Source organism: Coccomyxa subellipsoidea, assembly GCF_000258705.1.
Source record: "Coccomyxa subellipsoidea C-169, whole genome shotgun sequence".
NCBI lineage: Eukaryota > Viridiplantae > Chlorophyta > Trebouxiophyceae > Coccomyxaceae > Coccomyxa > Coccomyxa subellipsoidea.
Genome location: NW_005178038.1, coordinates 2,136,662 through 2,153,708, shown reverse-complemented (window position 1 = coordinate 2,153,708; position 17,047 = coordinate 2,136,662). Strand labels below are relative to the sequence as shown.

The following is a 17,047-nucleotide window of genomic DNA, read 5'->3' as shown; positions in this document are numbered from 1 at the left end:
GTGAGCGCTGCAGGTACAATGCTCCCACATTCAGGGACCCAGAGTCCGTGGCAAATGCACGTAGCATGGCCGTGAGCCGAGGGACCTGTCAGCCACAGTGAGGGCCTGTTTGATTGAGGAAAAAATTACCTTGGGTAAGTACCAAGGAGAAAATGAGTTTTAGAATCTAAAACACCAGATCATATCTGACCTGAGATCATGACATAGTACATGTGTAAGCAGGGCAAAGAGCCATCGATATGTGGCTCACCTGAGCATCCTGGCCTTGTGGAGAGGTAAGTGCTCCACCAGCTCCCATTTGAACCTTGAGAAATAAATCAGTGTACCCCTCTGTTCGATTTCTAACGTCCGATATCAAGTTGAACTATATGTTCCTGATCGATCTGCAGAAAAAGTCATCGGTGTGATATAAGCTGTTTCAGTATTAAAAGTACTGGTCGTGAGCCGATACTAAGATATTTTTCAAACAAACATACTAGCTATTATATCGCTTCATTACTTTGGAAATGCAATCCTTTTGCTTGTATTTGTTTGCTACGCATGCCTGAGCATGCAAGGAGCATGCCGTCCAAGTTTGGCATCATGCTGCCACGCAAGACAATCTCCAAGATCCTGGTTCAAAAGGTGTCCATTATTCGAGGTTTTACAATCTTGTGCACGCGGCAAACAGTATACTCGCGAGCATTTGCTCTCGATACATCTTTCTGCGTGCCTGCCCTGCAGGCATTGGGTCTTGCTTGGATCTGGCGAGTCCGACAAGGGGTAGTATTGTGGCAGCCTTTAACTGCAGCTTGTCTGCAGAACGCACCTTGCCTGTTGGCAGGAAAAGCGTGTTATAATAATACTAATAATAATGCTGGTCAGCGCAACAGGTTTTGAATTCAGGACCATACTAGACTGAATAATTGCTTCTTCAGATGTACCCTGTTGCAATTTAAGCTTACATCAGATTGGCACGGGCTTGCTGCTTGCCATCATCAGGCATCAACGCCGCAAACACATCAGAGATGATGTCATTGGAAACCAGGAACCCATCAGGGTCTGCCAGCCTGACCACCTCCCTTGCCCCAATCCCTTCACCCTTCCCTTCTTTCCCTTCCTTCCCTTCCTCAGAGCTTCTCACTACCAGAGCCGCCTCCTCATGGGGCTCTAGCGCCTTGTTCACTGCCCTGACTGCACCAGAACCAAACTGCTCTCCAAATTGTCTCAAATCCAAGCCGTCGGCAGTGCGCAGACGCATCATGACTATGTCCAGCATCTCGTCCTCCTTCCCCTGGTCATCCGCCGCGCTTCCTGCAATGCAAACGAGTGAATTCAGCACCTCCTCTTACTTATCTCCTCATTTTTTTGGAGTACTTGCCGCTCGCACTACTGCTTGCTGGATTTGCGGTCAGCACAACCTTCTCTTGCTCATGGTAAAGCTTCTCTTGCCCATGGCATGCTTGGGATGCCAACTCTGCACTTTCATCCTGCTAGGAAAAGCATACTTTAGCAGCAGAGAGGAGCTCATGCTTGCTCATTATCTTATTCAGTATAAGCTGATAAATTAGAGTGGTCCGCACGTAGGCACTTGCTTGAAATTTTCCTAGTCTCTACTCTTCATCTATCTGTAAATTGCTGTTGTTTTGAGCTCCCCAGCCCCTGTTTTTGCAGCTCAATTTGCATTTGGGCAGGCCATAACAACGATGGCCCCAAATTCTCAGGTGCTCCTCTAGATTGGGCGGACCAAAGCGGACAAATTAATCACCTGGGAAGCCAGCGCCAGAGCTGGCAAACTGTGACACCCACTTGCGGTAGGCCACCATCTGGCGCGGCCGGCTGAAGCGGCGAGATTGCAGGTAAGATGCTGCGCCCAGCCCGAAGGCATAGTAGGGCTCATCTCCCCTCCAGTACACCTCGTTGTGCTTGCACCTGCGCCCGGCAGCAACAACCCCTTGCGATCATATCCAGTGTGTTACCAGCAATGACATTGCCAGTGCATGCACCCCTGCTTGAGCAGCTGTGTCATGGTGGGAGGATGCGTTGCTCTGCATTCTCAAGAAGTGTGTCATGGCTGCAGGGCACCGTGCACAGATTACTACTTGAGCATTTTGCCATTGCAGATATTGATGTAAAGACACAAATATCATTCAACAGTAAGTGCCTGTTTAAAGCCTCAGAGCTTAGGCAGAGATACAAAGATATTATGCCCGCACCTGTGACCTGGGCGCGCATAGTTGCTGACTTCATAGTGTTCATAGCCAGCGCTGCGCAGTACAGAGGAGGCAGCCTTGTACATCTCGGCCCCATCCTCTGAGGAGGGCAGCGGCTTGACATCAATCGTGTACTTCTTTGCAAAGGGCGTCTTGTCCTCAACCTGAATGCCATGTATGCCTCTCAGCAGCTACCCTGCAAAGCATCTGAAGTTTTCACCTCAAAATACATGCTATCACCGCAAAGAACCTTGGACGTCCAAGCAGAATCACCCCATGGCAGAGCTCCTTACTGCATACAAATATACTCGGCAGGTACAACCTTTGGGCTGAGTCCTGGACATACCTCCTTGCCAAAATAGCCACAAAGAGAACCTCTGGACAGCTATTTTATATCAGCAGGGTCCCCCAGCTCAATGCAGGTCATGTAACAGGGCTGCAGAGGCTCGTTGAGAGGCAGTCCCTCGAGTGGTGATGATGGTGTTTGTGACACAGACTGCAAATAGATCTGAACACAGACGGTAAGAAGATCTCAATACAGTATTGAGCAGCACCTGCAGGTCGTAGACGGAGATGTGGGGCGGTTCCGCATCCAGTGCGCAACTAAGGGACTGGTGCCAGGTGTCCTCAGTCAGATGGGGCAGGCCAGAAATGAGGTCCAGGCTCCAGGAAGGCGGAGCCGCTGCATGCACCGCCTCCAGCGCCTTGTACACATCGTACAGCGAGTGCGAGCGCCCGCACACCTCCAACAGCTCCTGCACACATCAAAAGAAAAGAGCTCAATTATTGACTTATGCACCATGGTTTCTATCCTAGAATAGTACACAGAGCATGTCTGCAGTCAGGCCAGGCAAAGGTGCAGAGATTCTTGAGAGAGGCGGAGGCAAGAGCAACAAGCTAGCCTTCATGCATATCTCCAACTGATTCTTGGGGCAACAGACAAAGGAAGCAAAGGAAGTGTGCATGATGGTCAGGTGCTCAGAGCATGCATGCCTGCATGGACAACGAACAGGTGAATCAATTAGATGGTGCAGGTCTGCTGGGGCGTGCCTCCTGGAAGGCCTGCACGCCGATGCTGAAGCGGGAGAGGCCCAGGTCCATGTACTCGCGCAGCCGCTCTGCATCAAAAGTCCCGGGATCTGCCTCCATCGAAATCTCTGCCCCGGCCGCTATGCCAAACCGCTTGTCCAGCGCGCTGATAATCTGCACGCAAATATATACCGTGGTTAGTACTGCAACTGCCTGTCATCTTTTGGCATGTCTAACACACAATATAATATGCAGGAGCAGCAGCAGCAGCTCATGAGCAGGTGTAGTATATAGAGGCTGCCAACAGGGAGGCTCACCTGGTCCAACTGCTTCGGTGGTATGAGGGAGGGCGTTCCGCCGCCAAAGAACACCGTCTGCAGCGGTTGGTCGGTCAGCGGCGTGCTCGCCTTGATCTCCTGGATCACAGTGTCCACATATGCCTGCCATGACAGCCAAGGAATTGCTTGAATATCTGCCATGATCAAACAATCTTTGCTGCTTTGAGCCTAACAGCTTCCTTTTAAACAATTGAGGGCTGAAAATGCCAAACCTTCATGCTGTCCTGTATTTCAGGAGAGTTCAGGCGTGAGCCAGTGGCGACAACAGGGAAGTCGCAGTACAGGCATCTGCGCTTGCAGAAGGGCAGGTGCACATAAGCAGCCCGAGGCTCCTTGTCATAGGAGGTCGATGCCTCTTTGGAGCTGGCCAAACGTTCAGCAAGGGCTGCGTTTGTGATCATGCACCTCCCTTGCTGTCGTGAGGAGGCACGTTGGCCCCTGGGCATCGCAGGATATGTATTAGGGCTGCTGAAAAACTTGAGAGCTTCAAAATATCGTCACATGTCTACCAAAGTCACCTTTGCGGGGATATCGAAGACACGTTCACGAGACAGTGCTGCCTTAATGGCTGCCTGTGCCCAATCGCAGAATACCCCAAGGAAAGGAGTCGGCGCTGTGCATTTATTAAAATTCCCATTTACAAGATTTTTAATATTAGAGATTTAAAAATCCTCCATCTATCAGAACCAGCAGTGAGATCCAAGTGCAAGCTGGTGGCTTAAGCAATTTTGTTCAAATTTGCAGGGGATACAATCATAGTTCTTCAGAGAGACAAAGTCGAGATTCCATTTGACAACTGTATGATTGGATTGCGTGTGCGATTACTGCGAGTCTTGCTGTGGGAGCCGAAGATAGCTTACCAGCTTCCTCTGTCTTGGAAGCTGACGTCACAGCGGGTGTGTCCTCAAGGAGGACGCGAGCAAACAGCCAGTTTCGAGTACGGATCTATCTTAAATTATCTCAAGATGGCAGAGGTGGCTCACGACGAGAGGTGGGAGGCATCGTCCGACCGTCAAGGTACGTGACGGTGTTCTTTGATCGTATCGGAGTCAGCTTCCATCTCTGCCTTGATGCTTTAAATACGGCAGCGGGACCTTCATTCGCCTTCACCCATCGTTCTAAAGCTAGGATATGCCCCCATTTTTGCTGTACGCCTCGATCCCCAAGGGGTTCAATGCGCACTTGAGAATGTGTCCTGGATCGGACCTTCTCACCCGGCCGGATCGACACACAATTATTGCAAGGCTCAATCTTGTATTCGATAGGGAGTCACAACAACTACCTCATGTATCCACTTATGCCAAATACTTCTTGCTTTTGGCATTAATGCGGCAATGCAGGAGCTCGCAAGACTGTATGATAACGTGCAATTAGAGGTGCAAGTGCTCTGCACCCTGTCTTTAACAATGATGGCTTGCTTGCTTTGCAGGCGGAAAGAGTAACGACACCAGGGATCAACATGATGACACCAGGTCTCAGCAGAATGGACACGGTTCTGAGAGCGAGTTCAGGACAACTTCCAAGGCCCAGGAGCAGCGCAGGGTGTTTGATGAGCCCGAGAACCGCAGAAGGAACGATGACACGTCCAGCATTGCCTCGTTCGAGTAAGCCTTGCCACCTTATTGCAGCTTCTTGCCATGCATCTCTATATTTTATTTGCAGCACTGCATCCATCAGTTGGAAGCTTCAATCCATGCTGGCCTAGCCTGAGCATTGCAGTCAAATCAATGCAGCCATGCATCGGCTTGCTAAATGATCCATTGCGGACGAAGAAAGCCAGAAAACATGATCACGATGCAGAAAAGTGACTGTAAGCAGAGTTTGAAATTGCTGTGATTTCTTGTGCAGGCATGGGCACGCCGCGCCCTCCAGCGCGGGGCCGACAGTGACGCAGGACGATGATCCGACGACGCACGAGGTACGCTACACGGCGGATGTGGGCCGGGACATCGAGGGCGCCGGCGGCAAGAGCCTGCTGATGGCAGCTTCCCCGCAGCTGGCGCAGGACGTGCGCGCGGCGTTCGCAGGCGTTCCCCGCGTGAAGCCCCAGTGGAACGACCGCCACCTCAAGATCCTCATTGTGGGCGAGAGCGGCCTCGGTGAGCTCTTGTCATGTCAAGATTCAATCTGTCATATTGCACAAGAAGTAACTGTGATGATCTGTGTTGCAGGCTCTGCCAGAGTGGTCTACTTGCAAAGTTTGAAGAAGATCTTTTGGCAAGCCCAGCAGACCTGGGAGTCAGCATTAACATGCTGACATCGTCGTTGAAAGTGCTGACCTTATGCCAGCTTTTACGTCTTATTTCATCCTGTGCCCCAGCTATGTAGCTGATGTGGCCGGCCAAAGTTTCCTGGCAATCTGGTGAGCACCAATTAATGCTGAGTGTGTTCGCATGGCGTGTGCAGGCAAGACCACGTTCATCAAGAACCTGCTGGCGCCGTACGCTCAGGACCCGGACGTGAAGGTCAACAACGTGGCGGGGCACGAGGCGCTCAAGACATTCATCGAGACACCTGAGAAGCTGTCCACCACAGTCCTGGTCAACGACCACAACTCCCTCACCTCCTTCCACTACCGCGTGCAAGAAACGCCGGGTGAGCTTTTTCTGTCCATGCTAATGAACATGAGAGTTCTGAACTTACTTGTTCTGTTGCATGCTCTCAATTTGATATTTCTCAAGCCATGCAAATGCCATGCAGTAATTGTGCTTTTAGTGAAGCTCTGAACATCGTGTGTGATATTTGCTGGTATGCAGCTGTATGTGCGTTTGTCACACTTGGGAGGCCCATTATTCCAATGAAGGCACGTGATTGCACCAATTCCGGCAAGCTGCATGCGCGGACATCCTCTGCACAGTGGGTTACTATTACAGAACGGAACCCTCCCCACATGTGGTAACAGCATAGCCAATAAAAGGGATATCACTGTTACTTCCCGTTGTAAGCAATCGCTGTTGCAGGCTACAACACGCTGGAGGAGTGCCGGGAGCCCATCCTGGAGTACATCAAGCGCCAGAACAGCGAGCACATCGACCGTGAGCAGGACGCCAAACGTGCCAACCCGCTCACCAAGTTCACCGACTCGCGCGTCGATGTGGCCCTGTTCTTCATCGCCCCCCACCGGCTGCGCCCCATCGACATCGATTTCATGGCCCAGCTGGCCGATCTTGTGCCTGTGGTAAGCGCGCTGTTCCCTCTAGCAATATCCCCTTGAATGATATTCCCCTCCAGCTTATGAGGGTGTGAGGGGCGCGACGTATAATGCCTTGCCTCCCTGCGAATTAGAACCTGCCTTATAAAGGGGGGTACTGCTTCGCCTTCCATTGCTCGCATGCTTGTTTGTCTCAATACATCAAGAACTCTGCTCAAGAGGCAGTCTGTTGAGACACACCAGGTTGCGTCGGCGGAAGTTGATTTGTGCACTTCAATCAAAAATGTGAGGGTTTTATGGTGACTGCGCATGCCGTGTGGTGGATTGTTTGCGAGTCTTAGGAGCTTCTTTCTGCACTGCAGGTGCCGGTGTTGGCCAAGGCTGACAGCATGACTGTGGAGGAACTGCGCGACTTCAGGCGCCACGTCCAAGAGCAGCTGGCACACGTAAGCTACCCTTTGTGCTACACCCATCCCTGACACATGGAAAGGAACATGATGTCTCAAGATGATATGTGGCTGGCAGCTGTTTAGTACGCCCAATCTGGAGGAGCACCTGAGCATTTGGGACCACCATTGTTATGCCCTGCCCAATATCCAAACCGAGCTGCAAATACTGGGGCTGGGGAGCTCAAAACAACGGCAGATTCACAAAGAGATGTAAAATTGAGACTAGAAATTTTTCAAGCAAGTGGCTACGTGCGGACCCTTCTAGTTGTGCACAGAAATGCTTGGAATGCAAAGTAATCAAAGGAAAATAGAGAGCTGCAGCACGTGCTGAGGGGGGAGTTGTGTTGTGAGCAGGCTGGGAAGAAGCACAAGAAGGATCTGCTACACGCGTTCTCTGAGGAGGCCCTGGACGCTGCCGGCGCCCGCCGCGATGCGCCGCCCTTCGCCGTTGTGGCTTCCACCACCATGGACCTGTCAGTCGGCCGGTGAGAGATCATTCTTCGTCACCGTTGCTCTTGCCACACAAAGCCACAATATTTCTGCCGTACAAATCCAGGGCAGATGCATTGTATGGGGACATTGCCTACTTCTTGTGGGTCTAGTGATGACATATCGTGCCCAGGACACTCCTGTTGCTTTCCTTGGGAATGATTAAGCCATGCGGTACTGAACACAACAGATAAGGGGTTCTCTACAGTGCTCTCTCACACGATGTGATGAGGGCTGATCAGGCGTAACTTAAGGAAGGGTGGCTGATGTAATGATGCATTTCTTGGCAGGTTCTGGCCGGTGAGAAAGTATCCGTGGGGCACGTGCGAGGCGCTGTCGAGTGTGCACTCGGACGTGGGCGCCCTCAAGCGGCTGCTCTTTGAGGAGGGCTATGAGGAGCTGAAGGCGGCCACAGAGGATCGCTACTACCACTACCGCTCCCAGCAACTGCTCAACCTGGACGACCCCTCCCTGTGAGCATCTCTGAACTTCCTTTTGCCATGTTGATATTGATCTGCTTTCTTGCCGATGAACACAAGCGCAATAGATGGATCAGGGCCTTGACACAAGCTGTGGTGCCCTGCTGTCCAGCATTGCTGGATGCCGGATTTGTGCAAAACTCGTGGGTGTCCTGCAAGCTTTCTGTCCTGAACACAATCTGAATGATTTCCTGTAGATCATCCACAAATTCGGCTCAAATCAGGCATTGCGTTTAGATGCGCTGTGATTGTGTTTTGCCAGGGAAATCTACACAACAGTCCTAGAATTTGCAATCAATCCCCCTTGCAAGTGTGGCACAGCTTGCTGGCAGGCAGAGTATTCAAGGCATTAAAATACTTATGTGTTTCGTGCATTGTAGGCCGGTGCGGCGCGGTACGCTGGCGGAGCACCTGTACCGGGCGGTGGCCAAGCCCAAGAGCGGCGAGCAGCAGCGCATCCGCAAAGCCATCGGCAAGGGGCTCAAGTACGCCGTCGGCGGCGCCGTGTTCTACTTCGGAGTTGCGCTCGTTCTCGGCGGCAAGGCGCGCGTGCGCGAGGACCTTGAGAAGCTGCAGGTGCGTCGACATTCCCTCCCGCACTGCAGTACCCGAGCGCCTTCCTTTACAGCATGAAATGCCTAGCATTCCTTATACTGTGGTGGAATGAGGACAGTGCACATGTTTGCCGGGTACCCTGCTGCACCCAGCAGCGCCGCCTTTGTGGACCTGAGGGGGGATTTTTGCCTGTTAATGTGGATTCTAGCTCCCTGCCTGTAAGATGATATCTACAATGATCAGATTGAAGGCCAGAATGAAGCCATTCTGGCAAAGAAGGCTAGGCAGTTTTCTTGCCTTTGTCCTGACCACCATAAAGATGGAACCAAAGTAGAGGGTTGCAAGCCATCTCGCTTCAAGCTGCCATTGCATACCTGTTGGGCAGCGCAAATCCTTGTTTGAGGCAAACCTTGCTTCTTGAGTTTGGTGCAAGCCACACACATATAACTCTGCATGATGTGCTGGTGAAGATCAGCGGCAGAATTCACTACGGAAGCATCAAGGAAATGTCACGTGCTGCCAACAGGAGAAGGGCGGGGAGGCAGCGCAGTGGACGGCGAACAGGGCCGGCGAGGCGGGCGGCGTGATTGCTGACAAGGCGGGCGATGTCGGCGGTGTCATTGCTGACAAGGCTGATTACGTGGCGGAGGTCACAAAGGAGAAGGTGGTTGATGCGAGCGTCACTGCCAAGGACTTCACCGTGCGCAAGGGCAAGGAGGTCGGCAGCGCTGCGGCTGAGAAGGCCGGCCAGGTCTGTCCTGCCCTGATTCTAAAATATATTCTCTGGAAGGGGCATAACGAGTTGCTTGTGGTGGAGCACAATGTGTCTAGTATTTACTCCCGGGAGATTTCTTGTTGAAACAAGCATGCCCTGGAGTGGACCTGTGAAATTCCAATCCAATAGTTTTGTAGCGTCAGCAAGGACAGCAGCAGACGGTATGCAGCTGAGCTGCACACGTGCGAGTGATCAGCAAATGCTATTAAGTCCAGAGAGACGGCCTGCAGGAACATTCCCCCCATTAAGGGTTGTTCTGGAAGGCAATACATCATTGTCTCCTGGTTATATGGGAGGGCTCGGGCAGTATTATGTTGGTCCATGTTGTGCCTGAAAAGATAGGGGTAATTAAAGTATTGTTAGTTCCCCTTTGAAATGTTTGGTGCATGTGCAGGTGAAGGAGGCAGTGCAGGAGAAGCTGATGAGCGAGGAAGAGCTGGAGGCCAAGCGCAGGGAAGAAGCCAAGAAGAAGCGCTGGGGACCTTTTGGAATCTTCCCAGGTGGCAAATAGGGCACTGTCAGAGATATCGAGAGGTGTTGCGCTACTGTTCATATTGAAGAAACTCACGCCAGAGTCAAGTTTGAGCAGGCAGCTGCCATCCAGAAAATATGGTGAAGAAGTTTGAGGGGAGTGAGATTATCAAAGGCTTTTGAGAGTTAGTCAGAATATCCCCTGAATTTTGCAGCCAGGAGATCTTGAATTCCTTTGTTGATACCATCATCAGCCTGAAGAGTGGGTTCACTACTAGTTGGCCCACGATGGCATTATATTTACTTTTCTTATTTGCAGATGCGTAAGTTATATGGCCAATTTATAGCACAGACCATAGCCTAGAATCATGTTAACACTCAGTGGACTGACTGGCAGTACTGGTGGACACTAGTGGACTCAGCAAACCCACCAGCCAAACCTCTTCCTTTGCTCTGGACAGATGCTAGTTCTGCAGCATTGGAACCCTTGACACAAAAACTTCCATTTCACAAAGTGCTGACATGCTAGTGCTTCAAGGGTGCCGGGTGCCCTGCATGGAAATATTCTCTAATCCTCTCGTACCAATCTCCGCCGTGTGTCACAAAGGTTCTCCGGTCCTTGTTGTACAGCGCATAGCGCAGGGTCTGCAGAACAAAGGGGATCTGTTACTAAGCAGAATTTCTGGAGCCTGCTAACTATTCAGGACATCAGCGGCGATGCATTCATTCAGCTTTTCATACAGCTGGCTCAGAAGATAATCAAGAGGCTGCAGGCATGTCCTACAAAGCGCATTTGCATGTGTTTCTTTTCAAAGGAAAAATTACTCATAAGTGCTGCACAATGCACGTGCATGTGCTTTCTTTTACAGTGAGTGTACCTCTATCAAAGGCGACAAGCCGGATTTGGTCGTGCCGATGAAATAGTCAGTGTGCGCCAGGAGCTCCAGGTCAAAGAGCAGATTTCGCGTCAGCAGGCAGTGCGCCTGTGGGCTGCCATGGGACACATTTGCAGGGTCCCCCACCTGTGGAAATTACCACAAACCATCAAAGTCAAAAAAGTTGATGAGTCAGCCAACAAATGCACAGAGTAACTGCCTGCCACAGTAGCATGCAATGGATGCTCTACAGAGGTCCTTAGTCAGCACAGCAAACAGAGTCAGAGGAGATATTGAATTAGCCAACAGACGCACAGAGTGATTGTCCGCCCCAACAGCATGCAATGGATGTTCTAAAGACATCTGTTGTGAAACAAGCCTGACGCTGCACAGACCCACAGAATACCAGCAAGATGGTGATCCGGTCCACAGATGCCCAAAGAACGTTGTGCCACTGCAGCATACAAGGGATGCTGCAGTGTTCGATGGCTTTTCAGTGGTGTGGCCAGGACTTGCCTGGTGATGCACGGCAGTCCTGTTGAAAGTTTTGCAGCCGATTTGTTGGGCAGCCAGGGCTGCTGTCTCAGCATTCATTGCCTCGTCCCCTCCAGCAATGATGCATGTGCCATTCTGCGGAGCAAGCTCTGCACTTCAGAGGCACTGCAGGTACTCTGAAGCAGGGTGATCTGCTGGTGAGGGGCAAGAACAAGCCAATTATGGTAACCAGCAAGGCGACTCACCTTCACATGGGGAAATGTCTTCACAAACAAGCTGACATATTCCTGCGCCGAAAGAGCCAAATGCTTCTGCAGAGCAAGAAAACCATCAGTGACACTTCATTTGATGCTTTGAAGAAGGCCCAAGAGAGCTGGTCAGGCAGTATTGGCATCACAGTAGGCATTCAAACTTTGATTTTCAAGGCACCTGAACAGGCGTGTTGCCATGGGCCTTGACATGTATAGCAATGGTCGGCTTGTCTGCCGCCTCCAGGCTGCGCAACACATGCAGCAGCTGCGTTTTCATGCGCGGCTGATACTTCCATATCTGACAGCACACACAAACTTTTCAACATAGCAAAGTTGAAAAGTTGCTTGATCTTGCTGCACATCCAGGTATGCCCGTTCTGCACCTGGATATGTGCGCTGTTGGCATCGCCATTGTCCAATGGCTCAAAAGGACATTGCAAAGCATCCCTGCTGAGTGTGCAAGATGATTTTCCAGGCGATCTAGATGTGAGATGAACTGCAAACTTACCCGCTTGAGGCTGATCTCCAGCAGCTCGGTCCATCCCAGACCAGCTTCGAGCACCACTGCATCTATATTCCCCAGGAAGTACTTCGCGCAAGCCTCGCCCTCAGCTGCCTCCTTCTCGGCAGACCACGGCACTGCATTGGACAGAAGCATTCACGTGGAAGTAAGTATCGCAGAAAGCATTATCCAATATCGAAACAGGGTGAGGTCTGTTTGTACCCACCTGCATGAGAGCCCAAGTCAAAGAAGTCCTGCCACCCGCCATCGGCATGGCATTTGTGAGTGGAGGCGGTGAAGTCGAGAAACACGGTGCCATTAGCACCTTCGAAGATTGGCAGCGCGTGCATCAGACGCACAGCGTTGGCTGAGAAAGAATGGTTGGTGAACTGCAGGACCGTACAGCACTGTGCGAACGCCAGCGACGCCACGGCCACTAGCAATGTCAGCAATTGCTTCGAGAAGCACTTCATTACTGTGCTGCTTGATCATACCCAGGTAATTAGATCATTTCACTGCAAAGCAAAAGCAAGGTGTCCGTCTAAGTTCCCATCATACGAGTGGACCCCAGGAAGATGGCTGGGTGCAACGATGGATCTTTAGTACGGACTACGAATACGAGTATAATTGAACAACCCAATACAATGACTGGTGCTAATTCCAACACTTGGGCTTCAACCTGTACTAGAACCGAAGAGATCACGTGTTCTGCAGGAAATTGTCCATTGGTTCTCACGATCGCGACAACACTCGATCTCTATATTCAGGGTTCGGTCAAAGGATCAATTTCTTTATCGGTGAGCAATTAAGCAAACAGGTTCCGAAACAACTCAGCAAAGTTACGGAACGATCAAAAGGGTCGATTCACTCGGCTGCAGCGCACCCTTCTGCACGTTGCCCAAAAAGATCATCAGGGACGGGTCATGCATCCAACGTGAAAGCCCTTTGAGCAGCACAACACGTAATTACAGTGTTGATCCTTTTAGCAGAATCCCTGGTGCATCACGAGGAGGTACTGCAACTTTTCTATAATAGGCGCCCCATTCTGATCTGGACTTGCTGTTGGGTCTGTCGTGCCAACAAAACATTGGGAGAGCATCTCGCTCTTGGATATCATCTGTGGCATAAGAAGCTTCTTTGCGGCACATCAACATAGAAACTCAGGAGGAAGCAGTAAAAGTTGCCCTAAGGCTTTTAGTGCCCATTAAGCGCGCAGTCAAGAGCCCGCGGTTTTCATAAGGTTGTGTCGGCGGAGATCATCGTTGCGTGTTGCCGTATCTCGAGGTCGAGGCGGGCATATGAGTGGTCTCGGCCCTGATATAGCCTTGCCAGCTTTTGCAATATATAGCTGCTGAATACAGCCAAAGGTTGCACTTCTTGACGAGGGTACGAAATGGCAAACATCCTTAAGAAGGTGCTGCATAATACCAGCAGCAAGTCCCCCCAGGATATGGTGCTGAGGGCAGCGCAGACAACTGAGAAGTTGACGGACACAGCAACTGAAAGACAGCAGGAGGAGCTTGCCAGATACCTCTCACAGATGAAGGTGCTTGGCTTACCTCGGTCTTTGTGTCCTCTGTGTAGTGCGTACCACTGTTTGCTCGCAACCTTGAAGATCCGTAAGCAAGCTGGAGTGTTGGGCAATTCCGACAGACCGGTGAATGTGGTATCAATCGCAGCAAATACTGTTTTAGAGCAAGGCATTGTGCACATGAGGATACGTGCAATAACAGGCGGCCATGTATGGGGATGGGGAGATTGAGCCTTCAAAGGAGACTGCGGTGCTGCTTTGCTGGGAGGCATGCAAGGTTGGGCTGCCATTGGTGCTGGCCCAGAAGCTGTCCCTGCTGGACTTTGAGACCCGCAAAGATGCTGCCCAGGCATGCACTCTTCCTACTGTCATAATGTCCACGCCTTCTGCATATGTTGGACAAACACTTGTCCTGCGAATGCTGCTCATTGCTTTATCATCAAATTGTTGTCCCTTGAATTGTTGTCACCGCCACATATGCATTTTGGGCCTTGAATGAGTGACGATGGCTGCATGCATGGTGCAGGTGTGTGGGTGCATCTTCCGCATGGACAGCAATGCTGATGGCCCAGGAGTGAGATTCGTGCATGAGCACCCTCACATCCTGGAAATCCTGTTTCAGGGGTGCGCCACTGACTGAGACAATTGATTCTTTTTCTTTTCCTGTAGGAGCTACTCTGATGACATTCCTGAAGCCGTATGTAATCTTCTGAGTGTTTGCAGAGATCACGTGCATGCATCACTGACAAAATGTGTGTTTGTTTGTTGTGCAGCTATGACAATCCTTCCATCGCCCTGAACTGCGGCAGCATGCTGAGGGACTGCGTACGAGATGAGAGCCTGGCAAGGTGAGAACTCTTTGTAACAATTACCCAGCAGACTTTTGGCTGCCACATCAGCTACTGGCCTGTTACACCACATGGTACCTGCTTTTCTCAAAGTGGCTTCCTGTGAGGGCGGATGCGCGCTTCATGCTGGGCTTTGTCATTGGCAGGATGGTATTGGAGGGTCCGCTTTTCCAGGAGTACTTCAAGAAGGTGGAGGTGTCCAATTTTGAGGTGGCCTCAGATGCATTCCAGACCTTTAAAGACCTGCTCACTCGCCATGAGCCCCTGGTGGCCAGCTACCTGCAGGGTCACTACCAGGAGGTGGGTTTGGTCTGCATGCACGTATTGAACTAATGAGGCCGAGGCTGTCATGGTCGGGGTTTAGTACAAGAGCCTGTTGCTAATCTTGGTGTTCCTCTGTGTTGATCTCATGCTGCTGCATTTCTCCAAAAAATACATTGCTTACTTGGGGGATTATGCTGTGCAGTTCTTTGGCGCCTATGTGAACCTCCTCCAGTCTTCAAACTATGTCACACGGCGGCAGTCCCTCAAGGTGCGCACATGTTTTCTGGCCTTTTTATGATGCTTGTGTTCGTATGTATCACTTGAACATCCGTGCTATAATTCAGCCCTGACTTCAAGCCTTGTCATTTCAGTGCCACAGCTTGCAGAGGCCATCTTTGTCCACATGAAGACACGACATAGAATGGGACACTGCCTGAGTGGCAGTCAAGCTCTGACAATATAAAACAACAATCTGTGTGCTGCAGCTGCTGGGAGAGCTGCTGCTGAACAGGGCGAATGTGAAGGTGATGATGCGCTATGTCAGCGACGTCAACAACCTGAAGCTCATGATGATCCTGCTCAAGGACAACTCCCGGTCCATCCAGTTCGAGGCGTTCCATGTCTTCAAGGTATGAATTACAATGATCTGCAATTATGCCGTGCATATGGGGACAACTCGATGCAGCATGCAAATTGTGGCAACTGCGGCGTTTGATCCTTCTCCTCTGTGTTGCTGAAAGTCAGGGCTTTGCTGTAGGTGTTTGTGGCCAACCCCAACAAGACAAAGGAGATTGTCGAGGTGCTGTCTACCAACAAGGAAAAGCTGCTCAAATACCTTGGCGACTTCCATACAGACAAAGGTATGCCCCTGAGCAGGATGTCACTTCTGTAGCTGTAATCACTTCTGTAGCTGCACAACTGCCACCTGACGGAAGCTTCCTCTCCGAATGGCAGGGATGGCTCATCAAAAAGCAGGATCCCGGTGCCAGCATGCAAAATGAAAATTGTGTGAGTATCGAATGGTGCCGCAAGATTCTGATCCGGCAGAGACCAAAGCGTGTATCTTGTTGTGGCGCAGAGGATGAGCAGTTCAAAGAGGAGAAGGCGGTCATCATCAAGGAGATATCCATGCTGCAGAGTCAGCAGGATCTGGACCAGGAGGCAGGCGATGAGCCAATGTAGCTAGCCACTGAAGGTTCAGGATCCTATTGACACGGTCCTGGTACTGAGCCCTCTTGTGTGCATGGACCCTCTGCATTATTGATAGTGCACTTGGTCTAATTTGGTAGTGCTGCAAACACCTTGTCTGGTAGGTAGGAGCGTCTCTATAAATTACTCAGAGGTAGTGTTGCACCCGTCAGGCTCAGGACCCCTGATGGTATCTCTCTGCCCTTGGGATGTGTTTGTACATGTTGCTCAGGCAGGTGTTGCTCAGGCAGATTGTGTCTTTTCTAGAGCTGGGCATGCCAAGGCAGTTTTGAGATAGCCAGCAAGTTGCAATAAGTTGTGCTTGTGAGCAGAGTTGTGCGGGTTGAGCAACCAAGGGTTCTTGGCACGATTGGCCCATCACAACCGCTGTATTTCTGGATTGGAAACGTTGATCAAGAGGGAATGAATACTTTTAAGATGCATCAATCATATTTGTAGCGTTCTAATTTGATGCGTCCACCTGGAGGTGTATACCAAAGCCCCAGTTTGTAACACCCTAGGGCAAAGACGCTGCGCTCAACAGCACAGGACTGCTTTGACTGCAGTCAGAGTGACTGGCCAGTAAACCGGGTCCCACTTCATGTTCGCACCAGCTGCGGCAGCACCAGGACCTGGTCTGGCCCCGAAATGCAACTTACTAAATCCTCCTAACGGACCACTGAATCTCAAACTAGAAACAGGGCATACTTGGAGCCGACCAAGACACCCGAGGCTTGGCACCTTGCACGTGCAAGCAACGTATTTTGCACGTGTGCTACGATCTTTCCATCTTGCCTTGATTCTTGCAGCGAAGAATATTTCACCAAAGTAACTTCATTATTGCCAAGCTATGCAGACTCTGCAACGATTTGGATCGCTTGGTAGAGCTTCAGCCCGTTTGGAATTCCGAGCAGAGTTGGGTAGCACAAGACAACTTTCCTCGTCCCTTGTAAACGATCATCGAACGGATCAAGAAACCTTGTACGACATTCTTGGAGTTCCGCGCACATCAAGCATCTTGAGTATCAAGGCGGCTTTCCGAAAGGTTAGATTGATCACGTCAGTCAACTTGCCAACTCGCTATTGCTTTGATATCGATTCTGTCTTTCTCGTGCAATAATAATATACGAAGGGATCGATGATTAGTCTTCATCGCAATGTCTAC

General features: G+C 50.8%; 4 protein-coding genes across 4 annotated transcripts; 2 read left to right on the top strand and 2 right to left on the bottom strand.

The window, feature by feature from the left end:
- Positions 1–940: 940 nt before the first annotated feature.
- Positions 941–6,700, bottom strand: COCSUDRAFT_36095 (radical SAM enzyme; the record flags this gene model as incomplete). The annotated part of the gene is made up of 8 exons (XM_005649299.1): positions 941–1,293; positions 1,748–1,911; positions 2,196–2,356; positions 2,747–2,947; positions 3,243–3,395; positions 3,539–3,661; positions 3,772–3,891; positions 6,629–6,700. The coding sequence occupies 8 exons, from the start codon at positions 6,698–6,700 to the stop codon at positions 941–943; spliced, it is 1,347 nt and encodes a 448-aa protein (XP_005649356.1).
- On the top strand, positions 4,525–9,968 carry COCSUDRAFT_83668 (hypothetical protein; the record flags this gene model as incomplete). The annotated part of the gene is made up of 11 exons (XM_005649462.1): positions 4,525–4,576; positions 4,989–5,163; positions 5,408–5,658; positions 5,966–6,154; positions 6,520–6,737; positions 7,073–7,156; positions 7,514–7,644; positions 7,939–8,121; positions 8,508–8,703; positions 9,209–9,433; positions 9,852–9,968. 11 exons carry the CDS (start codon positions 4,525–4,527, stop codon positions 9,966–9,968), a joined length of 1,821 nt encoding a protein of 606 aa, XP_005649519.1.
- Positions 9,969–10,149: 181 nt separating this feature from the next.
- On the bottom strand, positions 10,150–12,831 carry COCSUDRAFT_53082 (hypothetical protein). Its single transcript, XM_005649298.1, has 7 exons — positions 12,278–12,831; positions 12,058–12,188; positions 11,728–11,847; positions 11,544–11,609; positions 11,320–11,433; positions 10,807–10,950; positions 10,150–10,573 (listed from the first exon to the last, which is right to left on the bottom strand). The coding sequence occupies exons 1-7, from the start codon at positions 12,522–12,524 to the stop codon at positions 10,454–10,456; spliced, it is 942 nt and encodes a 313-aa protein (XP_005649355.1). The 5' UTR covers positions 12,525–12,831; the 3' UTR covers positions 10,150–10,453.
- Positions 12,832–12,987: 156 nt separating this feature from the next.
- Positions 12,988–16,406, top strand: COCSUDRAFT_28379 (Degreening-related dee76 protein). Its single transcript, XM_005649297.1, has 9 exons — positions 12,988–13,597; positions 13,785–13,931; positions 14,109–14,206; positions 14,356–14,430; positions 14,577–14,730; positions 14,897–14,962; positions 15,180–15,323; positions 15,452–15,554; positions 15,773–16,406. Exons 1-9 carry the CDS (start codon positions 13,445–13,447, stop codon positions 15,874–15,876), a joined length of 1,044 nt encoding a protein of 347 aa, XP_005649354.1. The 5' UTR covers positions 12,988–13,444; the 3' UTR covers positions 15,877–16,406.
- Positions 16,407–17,047: the final 641 nt, after the last annotated feature.